At 44.9% G+C, this 17,946-nt stretch overlaps 1 protein-coding gene across 7 annotated transcripts in view; it reads left to right on the top strand.

Annotated features, from left to right (window-relative positions):
- TPX2 (TPX2, microtubule nucleation factor) overlaps positions 1-6,281 on the top strand; it is a 56,987-nt gene extending 50,706 nt beyond the window's left edge. For 6 of the 7 annotated variants that reach the window (XM_027558867.1, XM_027558868.1, XM_027558866.1 and 3 more), the window contains 3 exons: positions 454-565; positions 1,152-1,339; positions 3,211-6,281. In XM_027558867.1, coding sequence (XP_027414668.1) covers positions 454-565; positions 1,152-1,339; positions 3,211-3,321 — 411 coding nt within the window. In that variant the 3' untranslated portion in view covers positions 3,322-6,281. The remainder of the gene's footprint in view (positions 1-453; positions 566-1,151; positions 1,340-3,210) is intronic. The other variant, XM_027558870.1, reaches the window with a different exon arrangement.
- Positions 6,282-17,946: the final 11,665 nt, after the last annotated feature.

Below are 17,946 nucleotides of genomic sequence, written 5' to 3'. Positions count from 1 at the left end.
TTCAAAAATACTTCAATGTGTAACTTTAAAATGCAAGGATTAAAAGAATTGCATAATTCCAGTGCTGTTATCACACTTAAAAAGATTAATAGTAATTTCTTAATAGTGACAAATAGCATTCATATATCCCCTATCTCTCATTTTTAAAACAGTTGAATTGTTCAAATCAGGATCAAGAAAAGGTCCATATTTTATATTGGTTTGATAAATCTCTAAATCCCTTTTCACCTATAGGCTGCTCTATGTGCATTTTGTATGTTGAATAAATGGGATTGTTTGTCCTATCTAGGTTTTACAATCTGGATTTAGGTCATTGTGTTCCCATGGTATTGATTAATAATCATCTGCTGTCTTTATAGATGAAACAGTTCAGAAACATTCGAACTTGAGTAATTGAGGTGGTAGTTATGGAGAGTTGGTGGTTGCTTGGCTGACAGATTTTCTTTCTTACAGCTGGACGAAGAACTAAAACAGCAGAAAGAAGCAGCTTGCTTCAAGGCTCGTCCAAACACTGTCATCTCCCAGGAGCCCTTTGTTCCTAAGCGAGAGAAAAAATCCGTTATCGGTAGTATTTTATGTGTTCTTGAGGGATTGGGGAAGAATTGTGAGACTTCTAGAACTGAGTTGTGTCAGTACAGTGCTGTGTCAACCAGAAGCATTTGCGTGTAGAGATCTAGCGTTTCTTCCTTAGCAGAACAGCGTCTGGGTGGAGGCAGCTGGCATTTCAACAATTTTACTTCCCAGCTCAAAGAGTAGCAAGTAAGGAGGGAAGAGCCAGGACTTCTTTCTGGACTTCACCTTAAAGCTAGTCTTAGATAGAAGACATTTGATTCCTTTAAGAACTGAGCTGCGTTTCTAGTAAAGTGGGATTCTTCTCCTAAATCTGTCTCACGGTCACTATGTAGTTTTGAGCAAGCCACTATCTGTATGGGTCTTGCTTTTCTTCTAAGTAGATGATTTATAGGGGTCCTTACAACCCTGAAAACTTGAGGACTTTTTGTATGTGGCATGCTTCACCTTTCTCCCCCTTGGGCCTCCTTTGAGCTCCGCCTTTCTGTTGCCACGCATCTCTGTACACTTGCTGGGTCTGTGGGGCTAGGGTTCCGCAAGTTATGCTTGTGCACCAATATTTTCTCTGTTTCTGTACTCAGAGGGCCTTTCTGGTTCTCTAGTTCAGGAACCTTTTCAGCTGGCGACAGAGAAGAGAGCCAAGGAGCGGCAGGAGCTGGAGAAAAGAATGGCTGAGGTGGAGGCCCTGAAAGCCCAGCAGCTAGAGGAAGCCAGGCAGCAGGAGGAAGAGCAGCAGAAGGAGGAGTTGGCCAGACTACGAAAAGAACTGGTAACTGGGCAGCCTACATACTGACTAACCCACGATTGCATCTGTTTTGTTTATCTGTACCTTGCCTTGTTCCAGAAGGGATCTAAGGCAACCTCCAAGGATGCATCGAAGATGAGAAGTCACACAAACCAAGGGTGGTGACAAAGTTGACAAGTCAACGAGGCTGAAGATGTGTATATTGTGATCCATGGATCTCCTAAGTTTATACCATAATTTTGGCCCTTTATGGGAACCAACCTGTCAGTTGCAAAACTTATCATGGTCGAGAGATGTACATTTATCTTTGATCCTAGATTCAGTCAGAATTTCTTCCTGAAGAGAACATCACATGCTATGCCAGTGCACAGTAACACATTTGTAGGACTTTAAAAAATACATACTTTTGGTTGTGCTGGGTCTTCATTGCTGTGTGCAGGCTTCTTATCATGGTGGCATCTCTTGTTGCAGAGCACGGGCTCTAGGCCCATGGGCTTCAGTAGTTGTGCTCCACAGTATGTGGAATCTTCCCAGACCAGGGATCAAACCCGTGTCCCCTGCATTGGCAGGGGGACTTCTATCCACTATACCACCAAGCAAGTCCCAGGACTCTTTATTTAACTTATTTTTATTATTGCCTTAAGGCTTAAGGAATAATAAGGAAACCAATGTGTTTTACAATTAGAATATATAGGTAAGGAAGGGCATGGGAATTGTGTGACAAGTGTATTTTCATTTTCCTCGTAATACTTGATTCAGATTCCTTGGAGTTACAGTGCATATCAGTCCAGGTGACGTTCCATGCTATCACTAGATAATGACTTAAATATTAGTTATCCAAAAAGAAAGCTTAATTCACCTTAAGGACCCTTTCACTAAAACAGTAGCAAGTCACATGAACTGCGTTAATGAGGAACATTTTAGATGGAACTTCAAATGCTTAGTGTAATAAAAGGATGACTGTGGAAATACATGTTATTGAGATTTTGTCGAAAATAGCTAAGCCAGCAGTTGATATAGCTGTTGGTAGAGGTGACAATGTGAAGGAGGACTCTAGAGAGTCCAAACTATTAAAGGGAATAGCTTCTTGACAAAACCAAGCTACCATGTGCTGATTAGATGAAAAAATACATAGATATAATCCTCAGTCCAGATACACTCAGAAAGCTAGCCTCAAATGTTTTGACTTTTCTTCATTGCTTGAGTCCTGCCTCTTGTGTTTATCCATATTGTAGAGCTCTTTAGTAATCTGGTTTGATTCAGGGTTAAGAACGGATGGGACCATGCCTTCTCCCAGCAACACTTCCTAGTTTTTTGTTTGCTTGTTTGTTTGCTTTAAAGTCCATACTTTAGGTGAATATTAAGACTCAGTAAGCTTAAGATTGTACTCTGACAGATTGTTAAGGTGTAACTCCCCTCTGATGTAATTGAGTACACCCCCATTATACCCCAGTACTGAACAGTCAGACTGGAGATAGGTGCCCTCTGAGGAGTCCAGCAAGACCAGAACAGAAATCTACTTGGGGGATGTCCCTGGTGGTCCAGTGCCCTCCAGTGCGGGGGGTGAGGGGTCAGTTCCTGGTTGGGGAGCTAAGATCCGGCATGCCTCATGGCCAAAAAACTAGAGTATGAAAAACAGAAGCAACATTGTAACAAATTCAAAAAATGGTCCACATTAAAAAAAAAAAACACTTTAGAATAATAGAAATGAAATCTACTTGGGCTCCAGAGCTCTTAATGCTTTGCTGCTAGACTGTGTTGCCTTTTTCCCCCTTCTCTTAATTAGTGACTGGGATGTGCAAAACTATACAAAAATGTCCTCAAGAAAAATAAAAACACCTGTAAGTGTAGTTCTCTAACCTTCTTATCAATGGGAATTACATTTTTCTCTGCAGGTACACAAAGCAAATCCAATACGAAGATACCAGGGTGTGGAAGTCAAGTCCAGTGACCAGCCCCTGACCGTGCCCGTCTCACCCAAGTTCTCTACCCGATTCCACTGCTAAACTTGGCTTTGAGCTGCAGACACCATCTGGGAACCTGAGCTGCTTTTTCCATCAAACCAGGAGCCACCTTTGTCCTGGGGGCATAGAGAGAATCCATTTCTCCAAGGTTTTTTCCTACCCATGCCTTGCAGAGCATGCCTGACAAGTGTGGACTCCCGATTTCATTGAGAGTTGTTTTCCTATATTATTGTGGCTAATAATGAGACTCAACTCGTGTATGTCTCAACCAGACTCTTTGGAACCATCAGTATGATGGTTGACCTTCAGTATGGACCTTAATTCTGACTAGAATTTAAGCCTCTGTATCAGCGCAGTGTAATTTCTATTGCCCTTATCCCACCTCTCTTTTTCTATTTTAATCATAAAATAAACATAGTTAAATACTGATAGATTTAAGTCATGGATTAAATGGAACCATGAGATTCTTTCTTCTTCTCTGTGCAAAATGAAGTTAGAGTTAAGGAGCCCATCACTATGAGTGGGGAGGCCTCATGAACTGCCTGACGAGGAAGAGACTTGACTGACCAGAACCTCAAAGCGGCCATCAGCCGGCTTCAGGCAGGTCTGCTATTCAGGCAGATTCTTCCCTTGTTGGTGCCTATGATAACAGAACGCTGAGCAGTACATGTGTTAAGTCTTCCAGTGACCTGGACTGGAATAAAATTTGTTTTTCCCCTCCCTCCCCCCAGCCCCAATTTTTTGTTATTTGATGTTTCTACATCTGTTGAGCCCCTTTAGAGGTCACATCTTATTGGGGAAGTGGCTACTTTGAGACAAGAGTCCAGGAGCTTTTAAAAGTATAGGCTCTGTCCTTAAAGGAAAGTGCTCTTTTCTGTCCTGTGTCAGAATCCTTCCATTGTTTGAACTCCCTCCTAGGAACGACTCTGGAAAACTGTTATTCCTTCAAAACGGACTGTGCCTTCTTCTCCAAATGTGTTTTTTCTCATCTGGTAAACTCTTCCTTATGAAATCTTTCTCATAAATCTTTCCTTGACCATGTGGTCTCATCCGGTAAGGATGGTAACTTACTTCTTTGTGCCTCCCAGATGTTTCTTAATGTATATATCTCTAGTAGAACAGGTAAACCACTGAGTTTCTTGGACTTGTTTACAAACTAGTAGAGATGTAGATAACTAAAATTGTTATTCCTTGAAGATAAAAATTAGGGTAATCATATCCGTGGTCCTTGTATTCTGTTGGCACAGAATTTGCTAGGTTCATGTGAAATAGTTTATTTTCTTTTAGACTTGATATCGTTTATGAACTCTTACTCTGTACCAGTCTTAATTCTGTGCCACGAGTTAAAGGCTGTATCCATATTCTGCCGAGGCCAGTCAGTCCTAAGCAGTATATATGATGTTGGATCTATTTTATATTCCTTTTGTTTATTCATTCGGTGAGCATTATTTACAGTCCATTGCAGATTTAGTGATGGGCAGCAAAGCGACGTGTGATTTGCAGATCCCTGCGTCTCCTAAAGGCCCACAGGCTGATACAAAGGGCAGTTCTTTTGCTTATTTCCTAGAGATATGTGGTGTATAGTTCCATAACAACTTGTGTAGTTGCTTTACAAAAGATTGATTTGGTGCGAGTTATACATATGTTGGCATTGTTCTAGTCTCTGGGCATATAAGCAATGAACAGAAATAGAAGACCTTGACTTTATGGAGATTACCTTTTAGAAGGGAGACGGACAATAAACAAGTAACTGTCCTCTTCTGTCAGGTGATAAATGTTTCTCTGACTGACTGCTGTGTGGAAAATAGACTGAGATGGGTATCTGGGGGGCATGTGAGATTGAACAGGAAGGAAAGGAGGTTCTTGCTGTTGTCCAGGTGAGACTGGTAGTGGCTTGGGCTAGAGCGGTAGCAGAGGAGGTGATGAGAAACGGTTGGATTCTGAATGGATTTTGAAGCTGTAACTGACAAGACTTGCTGACTGACTGGACTTGGAGAGGGAGAGAGGGTAGAGAAGGGCATTCAGGTATCAGCCTGAAACAGAGATAGAGTTCTCCAGGCCTTGTGCTGTGAAAAATCAGGTCTACCCCAGTCCTTGTGTCTCTTGTGGATTCTCAGGGGGTGAGGAGGACTTCCATTTGTTTCTTGTCACCTCTCTGGTTTTTCTACCTCTGTTCATATATTGGTCCCCTGTCTGTGCGTGTTCTTTTCGACTTTTCTCCTTCCCGTGTATCAGCAGTTCTCTTAACAGTTCGCTATCGTTCGTAGAGTACCATCTAAAACCATTTTTTCATATATTTTGTCCATTTATTGTTTCAGTTTCAGATGGAAGAATAAATCTGGCCCTCAAGTTGAGAATTTTAGAGTGTTATCAAGAATTGTGGACCTATGGGATTTTTCACCCCATTTGCTCCAGCCTGGATTACCCCCTGTGGACATAACCCACATCAGGGTGGTAATGTGTGACAGCCTTAGAGACAACAAGGAGGGATTATATTACTTCAGAGCAAATAGCTTTTCAAATTAAGATGGCCTTGCTTCCCAGAATTTCTGGGTGGCTGTCTATCTCTATCTCTTCTCTGTCTAGTATTGAATCCTTTCTTTTGGACCACCTCATGTGACCTTCATTTTTCTAGTAAAGGCTCCCATTTTCCCTGAAAGTCAAACTGCTTTTATTTTACAGAGAAATTCAGGTTCTATTTTATCCTTCAAGACTTGTCCAAGAGGGAGCTTTGCTTTTAATACTCAAGCTACCCTGGAATTTTCCTAAACAAAGAACCGGACCTCTAATAGGAATGTACTGAATTCTTCTGAGAAATCTGGTGGCCATACTTGGCTTGGCAATTTTGTAAAACTCATAGCCCATGTGTACATGCAGATTATTGGAATTCCCACACCTTCTGGGAAGGACTCTTCGTTTTCAGTGTTGTTTTGACTTGGTCATGGTTCCCCATTTACATAGTGTTTTATACTAATTAATACAAAATTATTGTTCACTCTTAATTTGATCATTTTGTCCTTGTGTAATTGCTTTATTGCCATTTTGACTCCTGTTTCATTCCTTACCAGTTCTTTTCCACAGAATTTTGTCCTTGGAAAGTGGAGCTTAAGTGGTAGACAGGCTGCAGTGGCATTTGCTCCAGCATTTAATAGAGATAAGTCTTGTACACAAATAGACGTCATACAAGATAGGATGTGACTGAGTAACAGGAGACAGAAAAAATGCTGCAGGAATTTAGAAATTCTTGTTTGAGGTGAGATTGCCGTCCTTGAAGATGTCTCTTTTTTAAGTAAAAATTATGAAAGTAGCACAGTCATCCCTCAGTATCCACAAGGGATGGGTCCCAGGACCTGTGGTACCAAAGTCCACAGATGCTCAAGTCTCATATGAAGTGGGTGTAACCTATGTGCAGCCTCCCATGTACTTGAAATCATCCCTAGATTACTTACAGTACCTAATACAATGTAAGTGGTTGTAAATACAATGTAAATGGTATGTAAAAAGTTGTCCCTATACAGCAAATTCAAGTTTTGTTTTCTGGAACGTCTGGAAATTTTTTTTTTTTTTTTTTAATTTTTGATCTGTGATTGGTTGACTCTGCAGATATGGAGCCTGTAGTTACAGAGGGCTGACTAGACTGCCTTTTGGAAACAAAAAGGTACAAACTGTGTGAAGCATGACAGTCTCCCTCACTGTCCCTCCTCCCGCTCCCCGAGAGTTACCCATTATTAACAGGTGTGTATTCTTCCAGAATGTTTTTTATATACACACACAGTCACAGAGCATTTTTTTAATAATAAGGTGATAGCATTATGCATTTCCCTTTAATTTATTCTTTGAAGGTCACATTAATCAAAATTCAAAAGCTGCGAAAGTGTTTAGTTCCCCACTCCAGGTATAGGTGGTACTCCAGGTTTGTTTCCTTGCAGAGATGGCTTCAGCATGGATGTATTCCTACCTGCTCTCTCTTATTTTTCCACACATAGTATCATAATTTACACTGTGCACCTTGCTCTTCTCATATGTATCTTGCATTGGGTGATGTGACTACCTTGGGCATTGTGCTAGCTTTCTCCCTGGCGAAAGTATGAACCTTCTTAGGAGAATCTAGTGTGATGAGGAGGCACACCTGGAGTGGGGTCTAGTTCTGTGTGACATCCTGGCCAAGTGACCTGATGTCCCAAGGGCTTGAGGTCAGGTCAGCAACACTTGCCCTTTTAGCTCTTCATGGCTTCGCTGAAACCTTGACGGCTTATTGGCCTGAGTATCTGGTTAAACCTGTGTATCCTCTCTGGTAAATCTTGATATACTTCCTTTTCAGTTCCCTTCTGAGTCTTGCCTGCTGGGGAAGTTCCTCATTGCTGAGAGTAGCAGTTAAAAAAGCTGTCAGACACGTGGCTGGGCTCCTGTTTCTGCACAGGCAGGCTGAGTAACAACTTGGTGGTGTGGATCCAGGTAGAAACTGGCCAGCGTTCTGAATCTGCCTTGCAGCCTGCTGGGATGCTCAGTTTAGACAACATATAAAGTTTCCTGGCTACAGGACAAACCCAGGCCTATGGAAAGAGCAGGAAGGTTAAAGTGTGTGGTACTTTGAGCAGTGACGAGGGCGTAACCAGGGAGCTGACGTGTTTGCTTCAATGCCAAGAATTCCAGGACAATTTGTTATTCAACCAAAGCCTGTGTAGTTGCTACAAAAAAGAAGCCTGGGGACATATCTTTTCCTTGTTTTTGTCTTCCTGCATATCCATTCTGTTCTCTAGTGCTATGGTAAAGATTGCTGACATCAAAAACAATGTCTGATGTTGTTTGCTATTCTCTTTCTTGCAAGAGAATAAGAGGCAGGGCTCTGGTCAAAACGTGGCTCTTATGTGCTGAAAGTATCAGCTTCTTGAAAGGGCTTGACAAATGCTAACACACTCCAAGAAACCACGGTTGGAAGGGCTTAGGAAAATCCTAAATTTTACCAGGAATTATTTTGCCAGATTAAGCCTAGCCTGAGGGCATCAATTACCTTCTTTCTTTTTCTTAAAATTTTATTAAATGAGAAATAAAAACTGACCTGTCTGATGTGCCAAAACCCAAGTAGTTATGGGACTAGTATCCCAGAACCTCACAGGCAGGTGTGTGAACGGGTTAAGAATTGTTCATCAGCTTGTTTCAGCACTGGTAGTATTCTGGAGAAGGAAATGGCATCCCACTCCAGTATTTTTGCCTGGAGAATTTGTGGACAGAGGAGCCTGGCAGGCTACAGTCTATGGGGTCCAAGAGTCGGACACAGCTAAGTGACTAAGCACACACACACTGTTCTCAGGGCTTCTTTCAGGAGCCAAGGTGGGTGTTTTTCAGTAGGTCAAATATATAGTCAGTGGTTATAAATTGTTATTTGAAAAGCATTTTGGGGCAGCATTATCAAGTTTGCTGGTAAGGAGCGATGAAAAGCCTGAATCTGACCTGACACTGACAAACTCCACTCACAGTGTTGCAGTGTACTCTCTTATTTACTCTTTGAATTTGCTCTATGCAAAAATCTCAACTGGGTTTTGCAGTGTTTTTAAAATTGGGATTTATTGTTAATTATATACAGTTCAGAAAATACCTGGTAATGGCAGAAGAAAAAAATCCGTGATCCCATCACCCATGTTCAACACTGGTGTTTCTATGTATAATCTTCTCTTACAAAAATTTTTTTCTACATTGTAGTGGTTTTCTGTTTATATGTATTTTTTGTATTCTGATTTTTTTTTCAGCGTAGCTCAAATATTTTTCCTGTATTACTGCATACTCTATAAATACCAATCGTAATAGCAGCATGCTGTTCCATTGTCTTGAGTTTACTTCTCCCCATTGAAAATGTTTGTTTTGCAAAAGATTTTTCTAGGCTATTTATAAGACAGATTTCTCTGTCCCCCTAATGTATTATATCTGTCTCTAAAATTTAAATGGCTGTTTCAAACCACTTAGTCTTTGTAATTAAAATGTTCAAAGGAAATATAAGTCTCTCCCAAAAGCATAGTTAATGACATCATTCTGGCACACACGTTTGCAAATTGGAAAGCTCCTTTTGGCTGACATGTCCATGTTACTGGCCCTGGTGCCAGTGAAAAAGTTTATTGGCCCTTAGCAAAGCCTTTCTCAAGAGAATTCTAGTTATGCTATTTTAAAGTTTTGGAACTCTGTGTCTTAAGACAGATTTACCCAGTAGATTGTCTCAAAGCTGTTGAGATTTGTCTTAGGACCGCCTTTGTCTTTCTTAACTAGCTGGGCTATGAGGTGTCTTTTAGGAAGAGTAGAGGCAGGGAATATAATCTCTCTTCTGGCACAGGCACTCTGGGTGACCTTTAAAAAGGCATTCTGCTTTTCTGGACCTCAGTTTCCACATTACTTCAGTTTCCATATCGTCAAAGACAAGATTGAATTAGAAAGAAAAATAAGGTTCTTCCCAGCTTGAATATTTTCAGATTTTTTTCCTAGGCAATTTGTTTTAATCACAATAGCCCTGCTTTCACATTTATATTTTTCTATAGTCAGCTGCTCAGTCACTGCAAGAGGGCTCTTCTAGCAAGCTCCCTGCCCCTAGATTTCATTTGGACTTGAGTGAAGTATGTTGGAGACCAGTGCACTAACTCGTTGAGGACTTTCCAAGGGTTGTTCTGGAAGCGGAAATCTAGCCCAGATCACACCAGGGGACTAATCTCTGAATAATGTCCTCTGACACACACACATATTTTCTGATGTTTCTCTTGACCTTGGAACTGGTTAGAGACAGCACAGAATGCTCAATGAATTCTAACAGACTACAACAAGGAAGTCCCTCCCACCCTTGGCTTTTCCAAGACGTAAGCTTCTTGAATTGTTAGAGGCAGTTTAAGGATATCACCTTGCCTTGCTGCTCTTCTATTTCTCTCTGCTGCAATTCAGTTTTTATGATGTTTGTGATCAAAGGGACCTTGGATGGATTTGAGATAATTGTCACAGAATTCTGGAGGAGTACAAAATTGTTTAGTGGAGTGAATCCTAGATTGGGGATTGGGAGAACAGCTTCTGGTTTTGTGGTCTTGAGCGTATCATTTGCATTTTGTGGGTCTCAATTCTCCATCTTAGAAGTTTAAAACAGTGTTTCTAGAAAGGACCTTTTCTCCGGCTCCATGAATGAGAATTTGCTCCTAGCTAGAAAATGACCAGAAAGCACTCTGGGCCGTCGTAGTGACTGGCACATTGGGCACTCATTCATCCCTGTGTTGGCCAGCGTGATTCAGTGTGACCCTGCTTGAGTTGTATATTCAATATTAATTGTCAGTATGTGTCACCAGAGGCCCCTGCAGTTTACCTGAAGCTAGCAGCCTGACAGGACAGGGCCAGCAGCTACTAGTCAGCCATAAGCAAGAGAGGCAAGGAAGTTTAGTCGAGCTTGTAGAATCCCATTCTCACTGGTTCGGAGGTTGATGTCTATACTGTAGCCTCTGTGACTCTTATTTGCACATGAGCCATTTTCTCTCTTGTAATTTGTTACTACAAGTATAGAAAACTAATACGTGAAGCAACATAGCAGGTAGGAGTTGGGAGGGGTTGTTAGTATCTTCCCACCTTCACTAAACAACTTTTTGTTCATTTCCCTAGCTATATCTGGTGGGCTGCCGTCTCAGGTCGCACAGAGTTGGACACAACTGAAGCGACTTAGCAGCAGCAGCAGCAGCAGCTATACTGACCACAGGGTCTTTGTGTTTTCCTCACACACAAACCAAAACACTCCTACTCACAGCCCCAGGAAAATGGGTAGGAATTGGCAGGCTTGAAAGCTCAGCCACTAGAGTTGGGGAACTTTTCTTTAGGGTGGTGGTCCTCAGGCTGGCCTGGAGACCAGCAGATCAGCATCACTGGTACTACAAATGCAAATTCTCCAGCCCCCTGAATTAGACACTATGGACATGGAGCCCAGCACTGTGTTTTAACAAGCCCTGCAGAGAGCTGTGAGGTACCCCCATGGGTGAGGACCACTGTGTCAGGAGATGTCCTAGTGGACAACAGGACTCCCAACTCAATGCTCCCTATGAATCAGGAAATCTGCAGCCATTCTCTCCTGTGACCCTCAGTATCCAGGCCAAACCTAGAGCCCATGTGGACAGCAGGAACATGCCTCCCCTCTGAGCTCCCTGGAGAGTCACATTTGTGCAGCCTGTTCATGTTACCCAGGAGAGCTGCTGAGTTTGAGTGTTTATCTCCTTAGCCAAGGCTCCATTACCAGAAGATGGAAGAATGCTTTTCCATATGTCCTTCCAACAAGTCATAAGACAGATGAGGAAAACTGAGGCTTTGAGTTTAAGTTACTATCCCAAAGTCACACTGCTGGTAAGTGGCAGAGTCAGAATTTGACCCAGGTCTGTGCCCTCAAGTGCCTTTTGCACCACACCAGTTACATCCCATGAGAGGATGGATGGACATTTTCAGGAGCTCCTGGAGGACAGGGCCTAGCTCTTTTGGGAGCCGAGTGACACTTGATCAAGAGCCCCATGGGTGAAGAAGAGATTGTTTCTATCACCCACCATGGCCAGCAACTGAGGACTTTGGAGCAAGCTTGTGGGCTGGAGCCCTCATTGAACTCTTGATGTTGCTTGTGGGAACCTCCTGCTATGCTTCCCAGAGACTGGGAGCAGGCGGGGTTCTCTCTCCTCAGTTTCACCCAGCAGGCTTCTCCTCAGACCAAGCTGGATGCTTGCGTTCCTGTCCGGGATGCGGCAGCTGCCGGTCAATTAAGTCACAAGCCTCAGCAGACCTGAATGATAGCCAGAGTGGTCGAAGTGCCAAGTGAGTGCAGCCTGAAGGTGCTTTGTCCCAGGCCACTCATCCTTTATTTGAAACCCCCATTGCCATCCCAGATGCGACCCTCTTCTTGCAGCAGTCTCTCAGAGCTTGTCACGCACCCCCTGGCTCATGTGGTAACCCAGTTCAGCAGACGGGCCTGGAGAGTTATAAATAGCTTAGGGGTAGGCCAGGAAGCCAACCGGTGCACCAGGACAGAACATGCATTCCCCGCTTTTGGAGCCATTTCCTGGGATTGTGTGCCGGGAGTGACTCTTCCTGCAGGTAAACTCCGATTCCTCTCCTCTCCAGGGTCTGCACTCTGCCCTTTAGTCTTGCTTCTTTCTGTTTGTCCCCCTGCCCCCACGGGCCCTGCCTTTGGAAGGCGGTGCTTCCAAGTCTGCTTCTGGGACATTTCCTGTTCTTGGAACAGCTGCACCAGCCTGGGGTACCCTCCTGCTACATGATCCTATAGGGAGGTATCCAGTGGCCATGGGCAGTTTTCAGATGACCTTGTTCCTCTGACGTCATTAGATGGCTATTTTTGGCTTTGCTGTTTGTGCTGGAGAGAAGTTGGGCTGGGATGGGCGAGAGGGAGAAAGCATGAAAGAGGGTTCGGTCTTGGTTTCTCATCGTCCCAGGGCCCTACCAAAATAGGAGCATTTATACTTCAACATTCACAGAGCACCTACTGAATGTCAGGCCCCGCAGCTACCAAGTTGTGACATAATCTAAATATTCTTCACTCGCCCACAAATTCACTGTTCAGCAGGCGTTTACTTGGTGGTGTGGAACAGTGACGATGAGTGAGGGCTCCGAGCCTGATGGCTTGGGTTTGAATTCTAGTCCCAGTAGAATCCCACATCTGAAACCCTGGGCAAGTTATTCCTCTCTGTGACTCAGTTTCCTCTTGGAAACAGGACTGATAATAGTATCTACCTCATAACGTTACCATGAAGATTAGAGGAGTTCACATCTGCGTCTGGCACAGGGTAAATGCACAATAAATATTAGGGGCTATTATTATTAATGACAGAAGCACCACTGTTTGTACTGAGTCCTTGGGATATAAGGTTGACTGACATGGTCCTGATCTGTTCTGAGCTGGCACCTGATCCCTAGAGCCCCAGGTACTAGGGCAGTGCATGCAGCCAATACAAGTCAGAAGGGAATACCTGCCGTGAGTACTGCGAGACCCTAGCTTGTGGAAGCATTCCAGGGAAACAGGTGAAGTTCTTGCCCTGGGAGAGCCTCAGAGCAGTGGTTTTTAACTCTGACAGCACATGGGAATCCTCTAGGCAGGTTTGAAAAATAAGACTGAGCCCCTCCTCCAAATGTGCTGCTTCAGTGGTTTGAGCTCAAGAGGGGCTCAGACTTTAGAAGTCATGAAAGTTCTCCAGACTTTCCCACACGCATCAGGGTTGAGAATACAGCCCAGGCTAGAAGGTTGTGTGTCCTGGGAATACCCTGCTGACCACCTCAGGACTGCCTCAAAGGTGGCCTCTGACTCGTGGGTTCTCAAATTTCAGGAGTGCATGAACGCCCCCTGAAATGCTGGTTATAAAGACAGATTCCTGGGGCCCCATTTGAAGGAGGCTTCATTTTAAACAAACTCTAGGGCCTAGGCACCGAGAAAGCCTGCCGCAGCCATACCTTTAGCTGAGAAGTCACTTGTCCTCAGTCCCCAAAACTGTACCTCTGAGACCCCACGGTGTTTCATATCTCATGTGTAGCTCTAACCATTTTCTGTGTTGAGTTGTAGAAATGTGTATATTGATATCTTGAATTATTTATCGCCTAAGAGTTACAAATAGTCATTTCAAAAATGTCTCAAAATCCAGACAAAGCATAAAAATAATCTCTCCTCCCACACCTGCATGTATATATGTGTATATGCATACATATCCCCCCAGATATTTTCTCTACAAATATTTTTAGCAACAAAAAGAACCCACTTCATGAAGAATTTTGCAGTCTTTTTTTTTTTTTTCCCAAAAAATGTACTATATGGTGATTCTAGAGCTTTTCCTCACCTTCATCTCTGTGTCCCCAAAGTGACCAATTTAGTTCTTGCCACAGAGTAGGGCTTCCCTGGTGGCTCAGACGGTAAAGAATCTGCCTACAGTGCAGGAGACCTGGATTCCGTTCCTGGGTCAGGAAGATCCCCTGGAGGAGGGCATGACAACCCACTCCAGTATTCTTGCCCTGGAGTATCCTAGGACAGAGGAGCCTGGGGGGCTAAGGTCCATGGGGGTCTCAAAGAGTCTGACAGGACTGAGTGACTAACACTTTCACAGAGTAGAGCACTTAGTAATAATCTTGGCAATAAAACTCTACAGTTCTGGGTTGAACAATGAGTGTCATTTAAACTTTCAGAGAAATCTACGTCTAGTTGGTCACACAGAATGTCCATAGATCTCTGCTTACCCTCCTTGGAGGAAAGGACTGCGTCTGCGGTAAGGCCAGCAGCCTTACCAGGACTGTCCCTGGGGCTGAGAGGTACTGCCAAAGCCCCAGGCTCAGGGACCCAAGATGGGAGAGGGCAGAAGAAAACAGCCCTTAGTTGCTCCCATATCAGGACTGGAGGGAAAGTCGTGAGGAGAGTTGGCTGCGCTCTTTGGAGTCAGAAAGGTCGTTGCTCAACTCCCTGGATTTTCCATCACAGCCGAGCAGGCAGAGGGTCAGGCCGGGAAATGTCTCCTCTGAGCCGGTCCTTTTAAAGCCTCTTGGCTAAATCTGTTTCCTCCAGGAGCCAGGGAAGCAGTGCCCAAGTGGAGTTAACCCCTCCACACCCAAGGAATTCTCCCAGGGATGGTTGAGCCTGGGAGCCCAGACTTCTGGAATGCAGAGCCTTCCAGGGCAAGAGGCCTAAGGAGCCGTGAACTCTGGCTGGAGAAACCTTCTCTCTGGCCTTGTTAAATCCAGCAGGCATAATTGCATCCTCCTGACCTTAATTCCCCTGGCGGGTTTAATTGGCCCTGGCATTGCCCCACTTCCTGTCCTGCCGCTGTAGAGGCGGGGGTGGGGGGTGGGGGTGCATGGCTGCACAGCTGGTGCAGGGTGGGAAAGCCCCTTCTTAAGGGTGGGCAGGGGCTCTGGCAGCCCCCAGGCAGGTGGAGGAGGTTTCCCCGTGCCCCAGCCCTGTGCCTCCCAGGGAGCAGCTGGCCAAGCTGAGCTCAGCTCCGGCGGGTGGATGGGCGAGCAAGCTGCAGGCAACCCTGTGGATCCAGAAGAGGTCAGGCTCTCGTCTCAGTAGGAGTGAGTATGGAGAACCCTCCAGGGACAGATGAGCCTCCACCTGGGGTGTCCACATGATGGAGACCCCACAGGGCGGCAGGCACTGGGCCAACCACTCTACATCCACGTGCTTGCTAAATGCTCCCAGCTGTCCCTGGGAGAGAAGCAATGGGACAGAGTAGTTATGAGCTGGGTGTTGTGTTAGCTGGTTCAAACCCAACCCTGTGACTTAGCCCTGTGACCCAGTTTTCCTGTCACATCTGTGAAATGGGGATGAAACAGCTGATGTTTATATGGCACTTAAGTACCCACGCGCTGTTCTAATGCTTTATGTACATACTTCCCCTGTGATGAAGGGGCTCGTCCTATAAATGAAAGACAAGAGAAGGCATTTGCCCGAGATTTACAGTCATTAATCTGAGAGCGTCACTGCCCAACCTCCTCAGCCACTGCTTGGCAGGACTGTGGTAAGGATGGAATGAGGACGGGGCCTGGCCCACTTGGTAAGAGTTATTATTTGGGAATCGTAACAGTAACAAATGTAGCAATGAAAGCCCCTTATGTTGTCCCAGCCTGGATTTTGGTCTCAAAAGGTGGCTGTAGATCTGAATCTGGGTGATTTGAAGTTCTTCGATAGCTGTGTGACTAGGGATAAACCTCTTACCCTCTCTCAGCATCAGTTTCCGCACCGTTAAGAGAGTCTAGCACTTGGCACCTGGAGTCCCTTGTGAAGATCCAACAGACTGAGCAAAGCCCCTGGCAGAGCCCCTAGTGGCCCTTCACAGGCACTCACTCACTAAACGGTCAGTACTGATAACCACGACCATAACGAGAAGACATCAGCAAGGGCCATTATGATAGAGTAATCCCACGAACGTGGTCCAGAGCCTGGACCCGGTTACTCATCAGGCACCGGTTGGCAAGTGCACTTTGTGCCGGGGACACGTGTGAGCATCATGCAGCCCCTGCCCTCGAGGGGCTCGGACAGTGTCGGTGGTGGGATCAGCCCAGAACGGGAAGGAACCAGAGGAGGGAGTCCAGCACTTCGAGCTAAACCAGAACATGCTGTGGGGACAACCAAACAGAGGGCCAGGGGTCCGTATTATAGGCACAGACAAGAAGATTTCAACCTTCAGAATGCTAGGAGGCCCATAAAACCGGTACCCGGCAGGGAACCAGGGTGAGACACAGTCTGGGAAGTTTTAGGCAAGAAAGAGAACTCTAAGCCATAAAGAAGCACATTTCTGGCCCAGCTCCGTTCCCTGAAGAGTGACTTTTGGCAAGTTACTCTTTGGATTCTGCCGTCTTCACCTAGAAGACAGGTTGAGATCCTTCACAGAGTTATTATCAAGGTGATGTTTTAAGACAGTATGGATAAAGCTAATAGGAGGCACTCAGAAAATGGGAGTTCCCATCTTTTCAGGGAGCCTGGGTTCAGATCCCAGCTCGGCCCCTTCCAAGCCCAATGGCTCTGGGTCAGCTGCTTAACTTCTCTGTGCTTCAGTTCCACCATCTGTAATGGTACCTACCTCACTGAAGATTCCAAAGATCTGGTTCCGAAGATCACACAGGAGCACTTGGAACAAGGGCCAACACACGTGGTGAGTACTGTATAGCTGCTAGTATTTTTGCTTCCTAGAAAAGGCAGGCTGTCAGCTAGGAAGGAGAGAAATGGAATAGGGGAGGCCAGGTCAGAAGAGGAGGACAGACTGAATAAAAGGCAGCAAGCTGGGGAAGGGGCTCCAACTCTGGCGTTTGCTAGCCTTGGACTGACAACCCCGACACTTTCTCACCTAAGAAAACATCATTCATTTTGAATAGTAATCTGTTCACATAATTTTAGGTTCAAATAAAGAAGTAGAAGACTATGCAGTGACATCTTTCTCCCACCTCTGGCTCCCAGTTTCTTAGCCTGTCAAGGAAAACTTCATGCTTGTAAAGGGAAATTGTATATATTAGATATATTGCTGCTGCTGCTAAGTCACTTCAGTCGTGTCCAACTCTGTGCGACCCCAGAGACGGCAGCCCACCAGGCTCCCCCGTCCCTGGGATTCTCCAGGCAAGAACACTGGAGTGGTTTGCCATTTCCTTCTCCAATGCATGAAAGTGAAAAGTGAAAGTGAAGTCGCTCAGTCGTGTCCAACTCTTCACGACCCCATGGACGGCAGCCTACCAGGCTCCTCCATCCATGGGATTTTCCAGGCAAGAGTACTGGAGTGGGGTGCCATTGCCTTCTCTGATTAGATATGTTATGTTCACTATTATAAATTTTACCCCCTTTTGCACAAATGATAGCACCTTCTACATGCTGTTCTGCACGTTGCTTTTTGTCCCCCCATTTTGTAGGTTGCTTCTTGTCAGTTCACTCACAGCTTCTTCCATCTTTTTTACAGCTACACAATTTCCTACTGTTCAGATGTGCTGTATTCTCAAGCCATTTCCCCCTTCCCTGTCTCAATGGAGGGCAAGAGTTGCTTCCTCTATTTGATCATTGGAGGAGCTGGGCCCTGCAGTGGGGTTGGAATGACTGGATGGGTCACCACAGTCAGGACCTGAACCCAGTCCTGAATCCACTCCAGAACTATTTCCAACGCACTCAGCTTGGGGCTAGTACTCAAGGTGGCCTGCAGAGAA

Source organism: Bos indicus x Bos taurus, chromosome 13 (assembly GCF_003369695.1).
Source record: "Bos indicus x Bos taurus breed Angus x Brahman F1 hybrid chromosome 13, Bos_hybrid_MaternalHap_v2.0, whole genome shotgun sequence".
Lineage (NCBI taxonomy): Eukaryota > Metazoa > Chordata > Mammalia > Artiodactyla > Bovidae > Bos > Bos indicus x Bos taurus.
The sequence above is the reverse complement of the archived record's forward strand: the minus strand, read 5'-3'. Positions and strand labels throughout refer to the sequence as shown.